The sequence below is a fragment of the Sphaeramia orbicularis genome, chromosome 11 (genome assembly GCF_902148855.1).
Source record: "Sphaeramia orbicularis chromosome 11, fSphaOr1.1, whole genome shotgun sequence".
NCBI lineage: Eukaryota > Metazoa > Chordata > Actinopteri > Kurtiformes > Apogonidae > Sphaeramia > Sphaeramia orbicularis.
Window position 1 is genome coordinate 46737159 of NC_043967.1, and position 18303 is coordinate 46755461.

Sequence of the window (18303 nt, forward strand, 5' to 3'; positions counted from 1 at the left end):
TGATGGAATTATATTCAGTTCATTCAGGAACAGATCAGTTGTCATCTCCTGGGGTTACAAATAAAATCTACTTTTTCAATAAATAACACTGGGTTACAAAAAAATGTTTTTCGCAAGTTGTCTAGGTTTTTTCAACTGAATTAGGACCATTTTGCACCGCTAAATCCTAAAATGACATCTGTTTTTTTCAATCAGGTCAGGTTTTTTTGCTAATTTGATTTAGAAAAATTTGATCTTCCCACAAAATATAATAATTAATACCAAAATAAGATTGGTAAGCACACTTTATGAAACTTGTGACTTGATTCCTGTTAGGTACAATGGTGTATTCACTGCAGATGTAGCAGAATACGTCAGGCTTATTTTTGCAAGATCTTTTAGTCGAAGCCATTTCATTCACCTGTGATATTAAAAAAAAAAACATTAATCATAAATTGGCAAAAGTAAAATCTTCAGAACTTGTTTATTGCAAGAAATATGAAAGAATTTTGTATCATATGATGTGAAAATGCCCATAAATGTAAGCAAAAATGTTAAAAAGCCAATATGTAGCATAGTTCAGAAAGTTGACCTGATTGAGCAAAATTAATGTGATTTTTGGATTCAGCACACCAAAATTATCCTAAATCAGCTCAAAAAACTTAAACAATAACTTTGTTGTTGACCAGTGTTATCAGTAGATTTCTCTAAAAAACTCCACAAACCTAAAACATCATGTCTGTTTATGTGCTGTAGTCGTTTCATCTGTGCCTGTTTGTGTTTTTGCAGGATCTGATGACTCTGCAGGCGGAGCTGGCCGAAGCCACCCTGTTGCGCCAGCGGCAGGAGGACACTCTTCACCAAAGAGAACGTGAGCTGACGGCCCTGAAGGGGGCGCTGAAGGAGGAGGTGGAGTGCCACGACAGGGAGATGGAGATGCTGAGGGAGCAGTACAGCCAGGACATGGAGAACCTGAGGAGAACCATGGAGCAGGTCACACAGGTGGATCCGCTTCTACCAGTCAGTCTGTGCATGCGTTACTACGTTACAGCACGTTTTAAGGCTGTTCTATGTATGAAAAACAGTCAGAGCTCAGTGTTTCTCTATAAGTCTTCTGGGGACTGAATGGTAGTGCATCAGGGGTTCAATGAACATGGTATTAAAAAAAACAAAAAAAACACTTGGAATTGAATGGATGGATATGTTCAGAGGTCTGACAAAGCCTTTTAGCAACAACATTAAAGAAAACGCAGATAAAAGGGATAAATATTGCGCAGCTAAGACAGTTCATAAGGGACAGTCTCACCAACAGGGGCCTGATGAAGAATGAAAGAAAACTACAGGGTGGGGAAGCAAAATGTACAATATTTTGAGGCAGGGATTGAAAGACAGTGTATGACCAATTAGTTTATTGAAAGTCATGAGAATTTATTTGCCACAAGAAAATTGACATAATAGAAAATGTTTTTATTCTATGTGTCCTCCTTCTTTCTCAATAACTGCCTTCACACGCTTCCTGAAACTTGCGCAAGTGTTCCTCAAATATTTGGGTGACAACTTCTCCCATTCTTCTTTAATAGTATCTTCCAGACTTTCTGGTAATAGTTTTGCTCATAGTCATTCTCTTCTTTCCATTATAAACAGTCTTTATGGACACTCCAACTATTTTTGAAATCTCCTTTGGTGTGACGAGTGCATTCAGCAAATCACACACTCTTTGACGTTTGCTTTCCTGATTACTCATATGGGCAAAAGTTTGTGAAAAGGTATGGATAATAGTGTTAGGTATGATTATGACATCAATATATGTTTGGTTTCAAAACAATTGACGTAGTGCCTGCTGAGAAAAAACAACTAAATGTTCATTGTAAATTTTGCTTCCCCACCCTGTAGTCCCATTCAGCACTTAAATACCTTTATTTAATACTAGCCTTTAACCCTTTCATGCATAGCAGTCACTACAGTGGACAGTTATTCTACAGCTGTTCTCTTGTATATTCATGGATTTTGTTGTTTTACTTGCATATCAACCAACACAGTGGATACTTATGCACCATCCCATAATACACTGCAATTTATACTGTTACTGTAACATTCCTGTTCTTGATAAACCTGATCTGCAGCAACATATTTAAGTATAAATCAATTGCTAATTGTTATTAGACTGTAATTAACAGTTTTGTTTTGTTTTTTAAGTTGTTGTGTTTTGGGGTTTTTTGCATATTATTTGAGTGAGTAATAACAACTATTATAGTATGTTAAAATGTGAGAAAACATCAGATTAGCAACATTAAAAAAAAACATTTATTTCATAGTTTTCACACAGTATGACCGTAAATACATGTTTCTTTGCTTCAAAAATTAAACGCATGGTGTCCGGCTGAGTGGACATTTTTGTAACTCCATGAAAAATAGGTTCAGTAAAAAAAAAAAAAAAAAAAAATTCAATCACATTGTTTTTTTCATGCCTAAAGAGGAATAAAAACACACAGGAAAAAAATCTTGATTAAGGTTCTCATAATTCATGCATGAAAGGGTTAAAATAGTTTGGAGTGTTTTTGTCAGGATAAAAGCTGTCTTGAAGGGGCTTGTAAATTCCATCTTGGTTTCAGTCACATTTTCTTTGATGTAGAATGAATATGTTTGGTACCTTAACTAAAAATGTTCTCTTAGTAATTGTTAGGTCACAAAACAAACATTTGATTTAATAAACTGGACTAAGAGGAGGAACACTTTAACCCATAAAGACCCATTGCTACTTTTGTGGCAGTTCCCAAATGAATATTTCTCTCTATTTGAGTGATTTAAGCACCATTTATCAAAATTTTATCCTCTGTATTTTGCTTTTTTTTCAGGGAAAATCAGGTATTTTCTTATATTTAATTTAATTATCATGTAGATGTCGATAAAAGCTCAGATTAAAGTTGAGGGTTATTATATCAGAAACAGAGAAAACTGAAGAAAAGGGCACTTTTTCTGCAAAGATGTAAAAACAAGTGTGTCCATTCACTGTCATTTGTCAAACTTTCATGGGTTTTACTGGAGAATCAATGTTGAAGATGAGTTTGTTTCCACATTCACTACGAAGCCTCTGAACAACCAAAAGGGTCATATCTGATGACCATGAAAAGATGAAAAACTGTATTTTACACCAATTATTTACATGTATTGATAGAATTAGTGGATCAGCAGTAGTTAGACACTTTTGATCAGTGGATGATTTTGGTCACCAGTGTCTGTTTAGGTCTTTATGGTTGAAATAGAATGGGCTTATGGGGCTAATTTTCCTTAAAATTCTACTTGATCTCACATATTATCATGAAATATTTGCAGAAAAATCTTTTTTGTGTTTCAAAAGGTGTGGCTGCATCAGACAGACACAAACAAAGGCTTTTTTTGTTGTTGTTGTTTATTGTTAACGAGAAAAGAAAACAGCAAAACTAAATTCTTGACGGTTTCAACATGTCAGACACATCCAGGTGTTTCATTATCTTGCTTAAATATCCGGTTTTGACCTCAATGGAACAGAGTATATGCAGAGGGGACCATTTGGGATTGGAGAATGGAACAAAATGTGGTGTAGTTCAATGACTTACACTGGAAAAAATCAAAATCTTACCAAGTGTATTTTTCTCATTTCTACTCAAAACATCTCACACTTAAAATAAGACAAAATCACCTAAAGAGGAACTTTTCAGTGAGATATAAGAACTTATTTTTAGACCAGGGGTGTCAAACTCATTTTAGTTCAGGGGCCACATACAGCCTCATATGAAATAAAATGGGCCGGACCAGTAAAATAAATAATGTAAATTATAGGATAAGAACTTAGAAATAATATCAACTCCAAAGTTTTCTCTGTTTTTGAGTGAAGAAAGTAAAATTCCGTAACTAAAATGTTTACATCTACGAACCGTACTTGAACATAACATGAACAAATATGAACAACCTGAAAATTCTTAAGAAAAATAAGTGTAATTTTAACAATATTACACCTCAGTTTGTCATTTATACATGTGCATAACAACGTACAGATCACAGTGGATCTGCAAATACACAACCATTTGATAATAGGCAGAATATTGTTAAAATACTACATACTTCTCTAAGACATTTCAGGTTGTTCATATTTTTTGTGAAAAGCCAGTCTGTAAATGTACACATTTTTATGTAATTTTACTGTTTTGACACTAAAACAAAAAGAAAAAATTAGCTTTTTGTCATTATTTATAGCTTATTATGATAGTATTTTACTGGTCTGACCCACTTTAGATTGAACATCCTTGATTGTTAATAACTTCAGAGTAATTTTTACATTTCACAAATTCATCCCAGGGGCCAGATTGGACCCTTTGGCGGACCGGATTTGGCCCCCAGGCCACGTGTTTGACACCTGTGTTTTAGACAATAGATCGTTTTGCTTGAATTAAGCAAAAAAAAACTCTTGAGTTAAGCAACAAAAATCTGCCAATGGAAGAAGTGAAAATTATCTTAGTAAGATTTCTTGAAATTAGATTTTCTAGATCTGTTGTCTAAAAATAAATTCTTATATCTCACTGAAAAATTACTCTTTAGGTGATTATGTCTTATTTTAAAGTGTGATGAAATATTTTGTTTAGAAACACTGGTCTACAAGGAAAATGTTTCCAGAATAAAAGTAATGAAATTTTACCACGAGTCACTGATAAAGAAAAATCATGTAAAAAATGCTGGTTGGCTGAACTTTCCAAGATACAGCCTTGGGTCAAAATGTGAAATTCGAGAATTAATGAGAGAATGGGTTTGACTCAAAAGGAATATTTGTCTCAGAGCTACAAGATCTACTTCACAACACTGTCTGCACATTAGAATACATTCACTTTACAGGTTCTATTTAGTGGAAGATTTATAAAACTATTATATAAATGTACATAAACCAATATATATGTGTAATAACACTTAATCATATACCTTGAAAACATCAGCAAACTGGCACTTTTGTCATTTATTTTCCAATTAATCTTATTAAAATACGTAACATTTAGCACATTTAACCCTTTCATGCACAAATTATGAGAACCTTAATCAAAATTGTGTGAGTGTTTTTATTCCTCTTTAGGCATGAAAAAAACAATGTGATGGAAAATTTTCTTCTGAAAAATAAATGAAAAAAAAAAATTAAAATTAAAAAAAGAAAAAATATTTTTTAAAAAATGAAAAAAAAAAAAATCTTATGAACCTATTTTTCATGAAGATGCAAAAATGTCCACTCAGCTGGACACCACACGTTTAATTTTTGACGCACAGAAACATGTATTTACTGATAAATTGTGTGAGAACTATGGGGAGGACTTGAGATTCTGGGGGTTTATGCTCAGGAGAGATCTACATAATGTTACCAATTCATGTCAGAAAAGATATGTAGTGTCTTAAAACTTTATTAAAGCTATGTGTAAAAAAAAACAATGAAAAGAACAACAAAATCCATGAATATACAAGAAAACAGCTGTAGAATAGCTGTCCACTGTAGTGACCAGTATGCATGAAAGGGTTCATCTCTGAAGCAAATCATTTCTAAAAAATTGTAGACCAGTGAAATTAGAAAAATGTTCTCAATAAGATTTAGATTTTTGCAGTGTAACAGTGATTCTTAATGCATTATATGACAAATGCATGGGGTGAACAAAAACTGTATAGTGAGATTTTCTTATAGACACACAAACCTGAAACATAACAAATGCAGTCACTTCCACACAGATGCACTGAACGGTACATTGAACAATTAAAATCCCATCATGCTCTGCAGCTCGTATAAAATGCTGTGAAGGCCCAGGTAGTTCTGATTATGGATCAACATAGTAAGAGGAAAAGATCTAAGTGACTTTGAAAGAGGGTTGATTGCAGACGAACAGATGGTACGAGTCAGAAACACAGACTGGCTGGTGTTTCAGCAGAGACGGTGACATTTAGATGTGTGGGAAAGACTTCAGGAAACAACTGTCAACAGTGCACGTACAGGTTTGTAAGGAGAAACAGCAGGTGATTTCCTCAGGTGGCTGCGAACGCCAGTGCAGGATGTGATCAGACTGTCAGCCAGAAGAGTCTGTCAACACCTGCATGTATGGAGTTATTACAGTAGAGGTGCAGCGCATCTACCACTCTGAACAAAGACAAATGCATGTTTAAGACTTCAGTGGTGCAAAAACCATCAGCAGTGGTCGACAGAGACGTGGAAAACGGTGATCCTAGTATGCTGGAGCCCATACACTGCAAAAATCTAAAAATGTTCAAAAAAAAAAAGGTCAAATGTTCTTAACCTGTTTAACCCTGACCATATTTTCAGGGGAATGTGAAAAAAATGAAGGAAGGTCCGCACAACCAGTGAGCTCCCAAACCATTTAATAGTGACGTTTCGGGCCGAGGCCCTTCATCAGACTGAGGACAGAAACTTTCACAGGTGTTTTATATGTGGCGTCTAATCACAACACGTGACCCGCGTTATACGTCATAACAGAAAAAAATATGCATGTGTGCACGGTTCAATAAGAACCGTGCACATCACCACAGCATGTGTGCACGGTTCTTATTGAACCGTGCACACATGCGGTGGTGTTTGTCACCACATTCAGATGGACAGTATAACTACATGGACCTGTAGAAATTTGATTAATATCTGTTTACAAATATGAGTGCAAAGCAATTTGATCATTAAAAATCATGTATATTTGTAGACATTTGTAACACTTTATGATTTATGATTGATTGTACGTATGATTAGGCTTTACAAGTTATTTTCTGATCTTCTAAGATGACGAATATTGCATGTCACGTGCTATTTTGGTCGGACACTGCATATAAAACACCTGTGTATTTTGTATTTGTGGATACTTTGAAATGTGTGACTCTTGATCATTTACAATTGATCATATGTTTGAAAAGTTTTAATATTTTTTTCTGTCATGACGTATAACGCAGGTCACGTGTTCTGATTAGACGCCACATATAAAACACCTGTGAAAGTTTCTGTCCTCAGTCTGATGAAGGGCCTCGGCCCAAAACGTCACGATTAAATGGTTTGGGAGCTCACTGGTTGTGCGGACCTTCCTTCATTTTTTTCACGTTCTACTTTTTTGGGATCCTGCACACCTCTAATTTTGGATGTTCACCTTTTTTCATATTTTCAGGGGAAAAAGGCCTAAAAAGACATACCCAAAGTAAATGAAGAATTACTCCACAATATTAAGGTTCATATGGATGTTCCTGGTGTCTATGGACATTTAGAGACCTCACAGAATCTATTCCCATTGTCTAAAATATTGTATCTATTACTATGCCTGAGTAAACTGTAACAAACTAAAAGAGAAATTAGAATTTTTTTATCCTCGCCTGTTTTTTTTTTCGGCTGGATTGACGATGATATGCATAAATTAATTGTTCGTGTCGGAAATTTTTAGTAGCGTATATTTCACCCCACAAAGATTAAAAATCATGTTTGAACATTAAAGTTTGCACTAAAATACACTTTTGATGTACTTTTATTAACATTAGGGTCTAAACTTTGAGCAAAAGTTGAAAAAAAAACATCCATTGTCCTGATTTATTATATTTTTATAGTAGATGAATATTAATATAATGTTTTCGGCCTGCAGGCAGGCTGATAGGGCTAAAGGGGGTCATATTTTGTTAAACCCACTTTTATTAGTCTTTGGTTCATTTATTTGTGTATTTGGACCCTTATGGTTCAAAAAGTTAGAATTTGAACCCTCCAGGTGCTGCAAAGCTAGTTTTATATTCATTCTGACAAAAAAATCAAGTGGATTTCTACAACCTGTTTTAATTCCTGCTTAATTTGTTACATCTATAACTAGTTATGTCACAACATATTCACTTATAAGGTCAAGTCTTCCGATTAACATTTCTCCGAGTATGACATAACTGTTTGTCACACTGGCAAAAATCTAAATCTTACCAAGTGTGTTTTTCTCATTTCTAGTCAAAATATCTTATTGCACTTAAAATAAGACATAATCACCTAAAGAGTAACTTTTCAGTGAGATGTAAGAACTTATTTTTAGACAATAGATCTGGAAAATCTGATTTCACACAAGATGGTATATGGATGTTTGGTGGTGGTCGGAGGGGCTGTAGGCGCAAATTGGCAGCCACGCTTCTATCAGCCTGTCCCAGGGCAGCTGTGGCTACAAATGTAGTTTACCACCACCAGAGTGTGATTGTGAGAGCGAATGAATAATGGGTCAATAATGTAAAGCGCTTTGGGTGTCTAGAAAAGCGCTATATAAATCCAATCCATTATTATTATTATTATTATTATTATTATTATTATTATTATTATTATTATTATTATTATTATTATTATTAAGATCTAATGGACTTGACTTCGTATATTATGCAAGGTAAGAAGCTAAAGGATAGACTGTTGTGTGGAGAAGGGGTGGGATTAAATACGTTTTACTTCCTCCCACTCTTTTTTGAATGTGCAAATGAAGTCATGTATATGTATAAGTTTTGTTTTTGGTTTTTTGTTTTCTTCTATGAATTCTTAATGCTTGTTTTATTTCTGAGGACTAAGTAAGATTACTTTGTCTTGTTGCATATTTGAAATAAACTAAACTAAGAAAAAAAAAAAAAAAGAAAAGAAAAGAAATCTTACTAAGATAATTTTCAATTGTTTCATTTGCTGATTTTTTTGTTTGAATTAAGCAAAAAAAAAATCTTGAATTAAGCAGAAAAAAAATCTGGCAATGCAACAAGTGAAAATTATCTTGGTAAGATTTCTTGAAATGAGATTTTCCAGATCTATTGTCTAAAAATAAGTTCTTATATCTCACTTGAAAGTTACTCTTTAGGTGATTATGTCATTTTTTAAGTGTGATAAGATATTTTGACTAGAAATGAAAAAAAAAAAGAAAACACTTGGTAAGGTTTAGATTTTTTTCCAGTGTACTGAGGGGATCTGGTGGCTCAGACAGAATGACCTGATATTTGTTGTGGAACATCTTTGGGGTAAGGTCTACCATGTTTGTTCAAAACATTGGGAAATATTGATTTTTGAATTTTTTGTGAATTTTTGGCATTTTTAAAATCCCCATTGGTTTATTATGGGATACATTTCAAAGGGCTATAACTTCAAAACAGTTGAAGATATTGATATAATTACTGTTGTCAGTAGATAGGAAGTCACATATGGGCTATCTGGCATATTTTGTGAATTGCACTATTTTCATTATGTGCCACTCTTGTTGAATTTGTGATTTAGTGATTTATTCTGAACATGCAATGAAATTTAACATATATGCAAACTAGCAAAACATGCATAATAATACAAATATTAAGAATCATAACAATCTTAGACAGAAGAACAGCACAATAGTTCCATTTACATGCCCGAAAAGGGATGGGAAGAATTTGCATGGCAATAATATTAAAAATAATAGCAATATAATAGCTACAAATACACATCACACTTGATTTTGCTGAAATTCTTTATAGTTTCAGTTACAGATTCATTGAGTACTTACTGTGGCGACACAGTGGTGCAGTGGATAGCACTGGTGCCTCACAGCAAGAAGGTCCTGGGTCCCATTCCAACACCAGTCAATGGGGGTGGGACCTTTCTATGTGGTGTTCATTGGTTCATCTGCATTGCCCATAGGTGTGATTGGTTGTTTGCCTCTATATGTCAGCCCTGTGATGAACTGGTGACATGTCCAGGGTGTACCCCACCTTCGCACATAAGTAGCTGGGATAGGCTCCAGTGACCCCCATGACCCTAGTGAGGATGAATGAATAAATGATTACTTACTTCGGGGTATGATTTTAGCCTTTTAGCCCCCCCACCCCCTACCCCTCAAGGAGCCATTGCTCTTTGATCAGACTGCTTTTGTAAATAAGAATCTGTTCTTAATTGCTTGTCTGGGTAATTTTTTTTTTTTTTTAACTGATTTATCTCGAATATGGAAATGATACAAGCTTCCTGATTGTTACTAACTGACTTCTCTGCACATAATAATATAGACATGAAAATTCAAGGAAGCATAAAATAATGATACATGGAAAAAGAAAAAGAAAGTCATATTCGAAAAGCAGTGAGAAGAAGCATAGCTTATTAGCTCTCACCCCTTTGTCTAAACCAACAGTATGTACAGTATGTACATGTATAATAAAGGTTATATAGAAATACAGGGTGGGGAAGCAAAATGTACAATATTTTGAGGCAGGGATTGAAAGACAGTGTATGATCAATTAGTTTATTGAAAGTCATGAGAATTTATTTGCCACAAGAAAATTTACATCATAGAAAATGTTTTTATTCTATGTGTCCTCCTTCTTTCTCAATAACTGCCTTCACACACTTCCTGAAACTTGCGCAAGTGTTCCTCAAATATTCGGGTGACAACTTCTCCCATTCTTCTTTAATAGTGTCTTCCAGACTTTCTCGTAATAGTTTTGCTCATAGTCATTCTCTTCTTTCCATTATAAACAGTCTTTATGGACACTCCAACTATTTTTGAAATCTCCTTTGGTATGACGAGTGCATTCAGCAAATCACACACTCTTTGACGTTTGCTTTCCTGATTACTCATATGGGCAAAAGTTTGTGAAAAGGTATGGATAATAGTGTTAGGTATGATTATGACATCAATATCTGTTTGGTTTCAAAACAACTGACGTAGTGCCTGCTGAGAAAAAACAACTAAATGTTCATTGTAAATTTTGCTTCCCCACCCTGTATATATATATATATATATATATATATATATATATATATATATATATATATATATATATGTGTGTATATACATCATTTGTTATCATATGGGCTCAAAAAAATCCACAATGTATACAAGAATGTTTACTTTTAACAAAGGAGAAACTACCAGAAAGTATAGTACAACCTTCAGTAATAATTATGTGTATTTCTCAGTTTTTGATCTTATTTTATACACTTTAAAGTTATTTTTATATGGCACTTCTATAAATGTGTCAGTTTCCAACTGCAGTCTGTTTAACAGGTATAATTAAATCCACAAAATACTTAAAATGAACTAAAACAAGGACATGAACAAGAGAATTATACATAAAACATAAAAACAAGGCATGCTTCAGTTTAACGGAGTAAATAAATCATTTTTTCCCGTACATCATAGCTTACTAATTCACACTTCTGAGCATTTGTTTGAGAGGGGCTGTTTTTCTATGTATATATGCTGGGAGAACAGTCGGGTTCTACCTGTCAGGCAGTTCTGTGTTCTGCATGCGTTATTAAGGCGATATTAAAGTGTGCTTTGATGTTGCATCCGCCTATTATACACCCAGGCTTTGTCTTGTCATTCAGTTTTATGTGTCAGCATAATAAGTGCAGTTTCCAAACTCTGAGCCGGGGTACTTTTAGGTCACGCTGAGCCCAGTGTGCACCAACAGACAATTCAGCTACTTATCATTTCCATGTCATGTAAAACTTTCCCCACCGGAGGATTTTGTGGAGAGTTACTTTTTTTTTTTTTAACTTTTTTACTAAAGTATTTTTGGAGTGCAGCAAGTGCACGCAGTGAAGAGGAATTGGGTGATATAAATGTATATACAGAAACAGATCATTATGCAGAAACAGGAAAATGTAACAGCGGTGTCAGGAAAAAAGTGGAATGCAGCCTGAGTGCAGGAAGTGAGCAGACAGGTTGGCAGCAGCTTTGATGAGGTGATTTACACGGCGAGAGGAGGATTAAAGCAGTTGGATCCCTGTTTGTGATGAATGCACCGTACTTCATGGTGTTATTTCTTATCTGGGAGTGTTTTTTGAAAGCTGAAGACACTGATGAAGGCATAAGATGAACTATCCCCATCCTTCTTTAACCTTGGGCTTGAAAAAGAAACTGGAGTTAAAGGAGTGATATTTTACTTTTTTTTAAATGAAATTATTCATTTTAAAACATTTCTCTGTGGTCTACATAAACTGTAAATGCTATACTTGGGTTTGAATTCTTCATTAATTCAACTCCACAGGTCCATCTTCAACCCTATTTCTCAGTAATGACACCAGAAAGGTCGTTTTGAGCGCTGGACCTTTAAATGCAAATGAGACACTTCATGCCCCGCCCCCTCTAGGTTGTTGGCTGTGCTGCTCTGTCCCGTTCAACCACTTGTGTTCGTTAATACAACCAACAACTGAACATTTAAGATAATCAGCACAAAGTTTGGACATATTTTCAGTTTTTACTACAATCACTGCTGCTGATAAACAATTATGTCGTACTCGGAGAAATGTTCATCAGAAGTCTTGACCTTATATGTGCAAATGTTGTGACATAACTAGTTATAGATGTAACAAATTAAGCAGGAATTAAAACAAGTTGTGGAAATCCACTTGATTTTTTTTGCCAGAATGAATTTAAATACAGCTTTGCAGCACCTGGAGGGTTCAAATTCTAACTTTTTGAACTCCAAATACACAAATAAATGAACCAAAGATGAATGCACTGCAAAAATCAAAATGTTGCCAAGTGTATTTTTGTCATTTCTAGTCAAAATATCTCATCACACTTAAAATAAGACATAATCACCTACAGAGTAACATTTCAGTGAGATATAAGAACGTATTTTTAGACAAGAGTTCTTGAAAATCTTATTTCAAGAAACTTGCAAAGATCATTTTCACTTGTTCTATTGGCAGATTTTTTTTTTGCGTAATTCAAGATTTTTTTTTGCTTAATTCAAGCAAAAAATCTGCCAAAGTGAAAATTATCTTGGTAAGATTTCTTGAAATAAGATTGTCAAGATCTATAATCTAAAAATAAGTTCTTATATCTCACTGAAAAGTTACAGTTTAGGTGATTATGTAGTAGTAGTAGTAGTAGTAGTAGTAGTAGTAGTAGTAGTTTATTCGGTCGTTAATTACTTTAAACAACAAACAAAAACGACATATCCGTTGTTCCATATACAATGCGACCAATAATGTTTAGGCTGAAGTACAGACGGATTTTGCCTTATTTACCCTATTTACAATTAACACAATATTCTACATGAAAACAAACAATAAAAATGTTTAATGTAATCATTGCTAAATATACAACAGAAGAGAATACACATTTAATTTAATTCAGGTAAATCATGTCCTTATCTCAACTACCAATATTGATCCTAGTTTTTTAAACAAGTATTTTCTTTAATCAATCCTCAGCTCTATATTTTTGAATAACAGTTAATTTGTACACCTTTTTAGAAGTTGTAATTGTTTTAGACTGTTTGAATTGATCTTCCAGGTTTTATTTCAAGTGTTATGAGATATTTTGACTAGAAATAAGAAAAATACACTTGGTAAGATTTAGATTTTTTTCAGTGTTAAGAGTGGGTTTAGCAAAATATGTTGTAATTATCCAAATTATGTCCAAAAATAAGGAAGCGAGACTCTCGGTTTAAAAAGACGCATTCCTCTTTACTGCGTGCCGCTAATTGAAACACATACAACTTTTCACAACTCATGGCATACATTCATCTTACTTCCGTGAAAATTCCTAAGCCTTTTGGGTAATGCTAAGCCTCATGGGAAATGTAGTTATCTTCTTAGCATTTACTATTGCTTATTTTAACACAACTTTTAACATCAGTCACAAATGAAATATACTGTATATTTTATTCAGAAACAAATAAACATGCAATTTCATATGCATCACGAAATTTTAATAAATCCAAACACAAATAACTTATACTTTATATTCCCAAATAAAGTCACAATAAAATATGACCCCTTTACAAACATTTGACTGAGTTGTGTGAGCGAAGCCCGTATAAAATCTAGTTGATTCTATTTTAATGGTAATAATGATGGAAGTGGTTGGATCCATGTTGTGCATTGCATGTGTTTTCATGCTTTGTGCACAAATCCTTAATATGATTTTGTTTGTGTGTTTGCGTGTGGTCATGCTTCAGTCCCAGGAGCAGATAGAAGAGGAGAGGCAGAGGGTCAATGCCTCCATGTTGACCCTGGAGGAAGAGCTGGAGAGCTGCAGAGACGACGGGGAGCAGTGGAAGTCCCAGCTGGAGACCACCACCAAGGAGCTGCAAAGCACCAGAGAACAGTTCGTGTCTTTACATTTCCACGGTTCTTTAAAAGATGTCAAATGGGTTTAACAAATGAATTCTAAAACCTGTCTCGCAGCTGCACAGATTGCATGTCGCCGAAACAAAGCAGACTTAAGTTTCGTGCAGACACAGAACTATTTTCTGCTGTGCTTTGAGACGTTTTGTATGGACGTGACTCACGTGGGAAACCCTTTCAACAGTATGAATCAACATATTACTCACACCATCACACAAATGATCCATTTAAGAACCATGAACATGTAGAGCAGGGGTGTCAAACTCATTTTAGTTCAATGGCCACATACAGCCTAATATGATCTAAAGTGGGTCAGACCAGTTAAATAATATAAATAATAGGTGAAGAACTTATAAATAATGTCAACTCAGTAACACTTTACTTGAAGGTCTAGTTTATAATGCATTAAGCGCACATTCATAAGACATTATAATGCATTTATAATGCATTATAAAAGTCATTACAACAGTTTATGATCATGTACAACTACTTATACCACGGTTAATAAAGTATTATAAGTGTAGGTATAATGTATTATAAATTCAGCGTTCATAAAGTTTTATACATCCATACCAAAGCAGTGTGAAGGAATTTATTTTTTTAGGTGGGGAACTTTTGTTAGGTTTTGTCACTGGTCCCTATACCCATCTATTTTAGGGATTTAATATTTATTTAAAAAAAAAAAAAAAAAAAAAAAAGGATGTAATTGAATTAACAAAGATTTAGAGCTGCCACATTATTTTTTATTTAAGTATAAAGCAGCATGTAACACTTCTATTTACTGACTCTGTTCTTTTAATGCTTTGTTTTTGCAAAATAAAGAGTTATTAGGAACACATCGATGTATAATTTTTGACTTACACTTTACTTAGAGCCAGTAGATACTGCTCGTAAGTCATCATACTTGCGTTATAATATCATCAGTCATCAGTCATCCTGTAACTTATTATTGATGTTTCTAAGGCATTATTCCATTTCAGAAACTACATGTCAGAGCAGTTTTCTGTGTCTTTATAACTGGCTAGAGTTATGATGGTTAGAATGTGTTACGTAACCCAGGACCTGAGATTCTTCCTACAAACACTGTTGTCACTTTGGTATGGATGTATAAAACATAATGAAAGCTGAATTTATAATACATTATGCCTACACTTATAATACTTTATTAACCTTGGTATAAGTTGTTGTACATGATCATAAACTGTTGTAATGACTTTTATGATGCATTATAATGTCTTATGAATGTGCGCTTAATGCATTATAAACTAGACCCTCAAGTGTTACCGTCAACTCCAAAGTTTTTTCTCTGTTTTTGAGTGAAAAAGTCAAATTCCGTAATGAAAATGTTTACGTCTACGAACTATACTTGAACATAACGTGAACAAATATGAACCTGAAAATTCTTAAGAAAAATAAGTGCAATTTTAACAATATTACACCTTAGTTTATCATTTATACAAATGCATCACAACTTACAGATCCCAGTGGATCTACAAATACACAAAACATTTAGAAAGAGGCAGAATATTGGTACAATTCCACAAACTTCTCTTAAGAAATTCCAGGTTATTCACATTTTTTGCAAAAGGCTAGTCTGTAAATGTAAACATTTTTGTGTAATTTTACTTTTTTTTTTTTTTTTACACTACAACAAAGAGAAAAATTTGTAGTTTTCATTATTTATATGTTATTATGATGGTCTGACCCACTTGAGATTGAATTGACCTAAAATGATTCGAACATCCTTGATTGTTAATATCTTCAGTGTAATTTCTGCATTTCACAAATTCATCCCGGGGGCCAGATTGGACCCTTTGGCGGGCCGGATTTGGCCCCCGGGCCGCATGTTTGACACCTCTGATGTAGAGAAATCCACATTTCAGTTAAAAGATGTCAGACTAAATCTTATATTTCAGGCTCGTGTGCTGAACCATTAGTCATCTGAACAGGAAAAGGTTACTTCATCTCTTGTATTTACAGATCCATCTTTTTTGAACATGTACTTAAGTTTTCTCAGCCTCGGTGAAGCATCAAACACTCTGTCATGTTTTTAAGGTTATTACATCTTTCAGTAATTTTCCCAAAAAAAAAAAAAAAAAATTGAATTGCTTGCAGAAAACCTACAAAACTGTACTGTCAGAGGGGTCTCGTTTATCATATTTCTCTTGAGTCATTTTTAATGCATGCCCTCTTTCACTTGACTTTTCATTTGGCAGGAACTGGAAGCACTGCAGCAGTCAAAAGTGAGAAAGAGAATTAATCCCACTTTGTTTGATTTGAGTAGTTTTAGCCTAGTTTCCAATCAGCAATTTCAACTTCAGATACATGTCCTGAAAAAAGTAGATGTTGTACCAGATGTTCCTTGTTTTGGTCGCAGATCAGTGAACCTTTACTAACCAGCGATAATAATCCTAATCATCAGTCAGTCCTGCAGCATTTAGCGGCTGACTTTCTTGATTTAGCCTCAATCATCTTATGGTAACACTTTATATTCACCGTTAACTTGTTGCTTTTCATAGTGTCATATTGGCTTTAGAAAGCACTTATAAACATATTTATTAACACAGGTGACAGAAACAAGACATAAAACAGCCAACATTAATACGTCACTCGTTCGCTATTAATTTAAAAAAAAATAATTACAAATAATGATGACATAGGCATCATCAAAACAAATAAGCAAAAACAAATAGACATCACAGGGGCGTTAGCCTATTCATTCACCTCTATACTTACAACTAAACAGAGACAGTGTATAGGTGATAAAATGTATGCCAATTAAAAATTAGTGCATTTGTGGTTTTCTAGGAGCCACTGTTTTAAGTGAGTTTTACAAGTGTCGTATGTTGGACATTGTCTTATTGGGAGGGGCAGGCTATTTAAGTTTACCTCCTACGACTGACACTATGTTTTGTCCAAAAGTGGTGCATCTGAGTGATATCACACAATTCCCATGACTATATTCTGCATCTACTTTGCCCATATTGCACAGTTTCCCCCTAATAACCACCTCAGTTAGGGTATCTTTTGGTAATTAGATTTTCTTTTCAGAAACAAAAGAGCAACTAGCGGTTAATTGATTTTCATTCTAAAACAGACAAATTAAAATTGAATTTCAAGGCTTGTTTCTCTTTTTCAGTGTCAAAACAGATAAACCCAATTTAAAAAAACGGATTGATTTTTGTTTTCTCTTTCTAATGACAGAAAAGAAAGTTACTACTTGACAGGGTCGGTGTGTCTTTTTGGTAATTGGATTTTCTTTTCAGAAACAAAAGAGAAACTAGTGGTTAATTGATTTTTGTTCTAAAATAGACAGAATTTAATTTCAAGGCATTTTTCTTTTTCAGTGTCAAAACAGATAAACCAAACTTTAAAAACAGATAAATTTTCATTGTCTTTTCATATTAACAAAAAAACAAAGTTACTACCTGACAGAAATGGAAAAACAAACCAAAAACTGATTTTTTTTTTAATTTTCTGAGACCGGATGTTGTCATTTTCAAGGAATTTTTTATTTTATTTTTATTTATTTATTTATTTATTTGCACATACAGTATAAAATAAGACAAATACATGTACATATCTCTCTAGATAGAGAGAAGGGTACGAAAATGTGCAGGTGAGGTCGGAAACCCAAAAGGCTTATAGACTGACCTCAGCTTGACTTATTTTAAACAAAATAAAAGAATGGGAGGGATAAATAAAAATGATGTAAAAGTAAAAGAAGTGATGGTTACATATCTATAAACATCATTTCTTTCATTAACATAAAGAGTAAAAAGAAATGAGTAATAATGATAATGCAATAATACTAGTTGTAATCGAAACATTGTTAACACAGATAGATAAATAAATAGATGGATGGGAAGAAGTGAGATTCCAAAGGGAAAAGAACCCTAAAACAGCTAAATGAAGTTCAAATAACACACTAAAAAGAAAAATCTAATTCATGAGCAACAGTGTATGTTGAAAAAATGCTTTAGTGAATGAATACTGTAAACATAATCATCAGATAATCCAACTAAAATATCAGTGTCGATCTTTTTTTCATCAGGCAGTGTATATTTAGTTTGTAATTCATACACAGCTTCAGTATTTACAATCAATAACCAGTGATCGGGAGGTTGTTGATGTAAATTTCTTAGTCGACAACACACACTACAAACAAAAAGTTAAGGATATTTTTAGTTTTTCTGCTATTTTTTTCAGTTGGGATTCTTGCACAGCACTTT

General features: G+C 33.8%; 1 protein-coding gene across 5 annotated transcripts in view; it reads left to right on the forward strand.

Annotated features, from left to right (window-relative positions):
• The window catches only part of cgnb (cingulin b), a 70731-nt gene that overhangs the window by 23348 nt on the left and 29080 nt on the right, over window positions 1–18303 (forward strand). For 4 of the 5 annotated variants that reach the window (XM_030147384.1, XM_030147388.1, XM_030147386.1 and 1 more), the window contains exons 7-9: window positions 769–981; window positions 13903–14051; window positions 16288–16314. In XM_030147384.1, coding sequence (XP_030003244.1) covers window positions 769–981; window positions 13903–14051; window positions 16288–16314 — 389 coding nt within the window. The remainder of the gene's footprint in view (window positions 1–768; window positions 982–13902; window positions 14052–16287; window positions 16315–18303) is intronic. The other variant, XM_030147387.1, reaches the window with a different exon arrangement.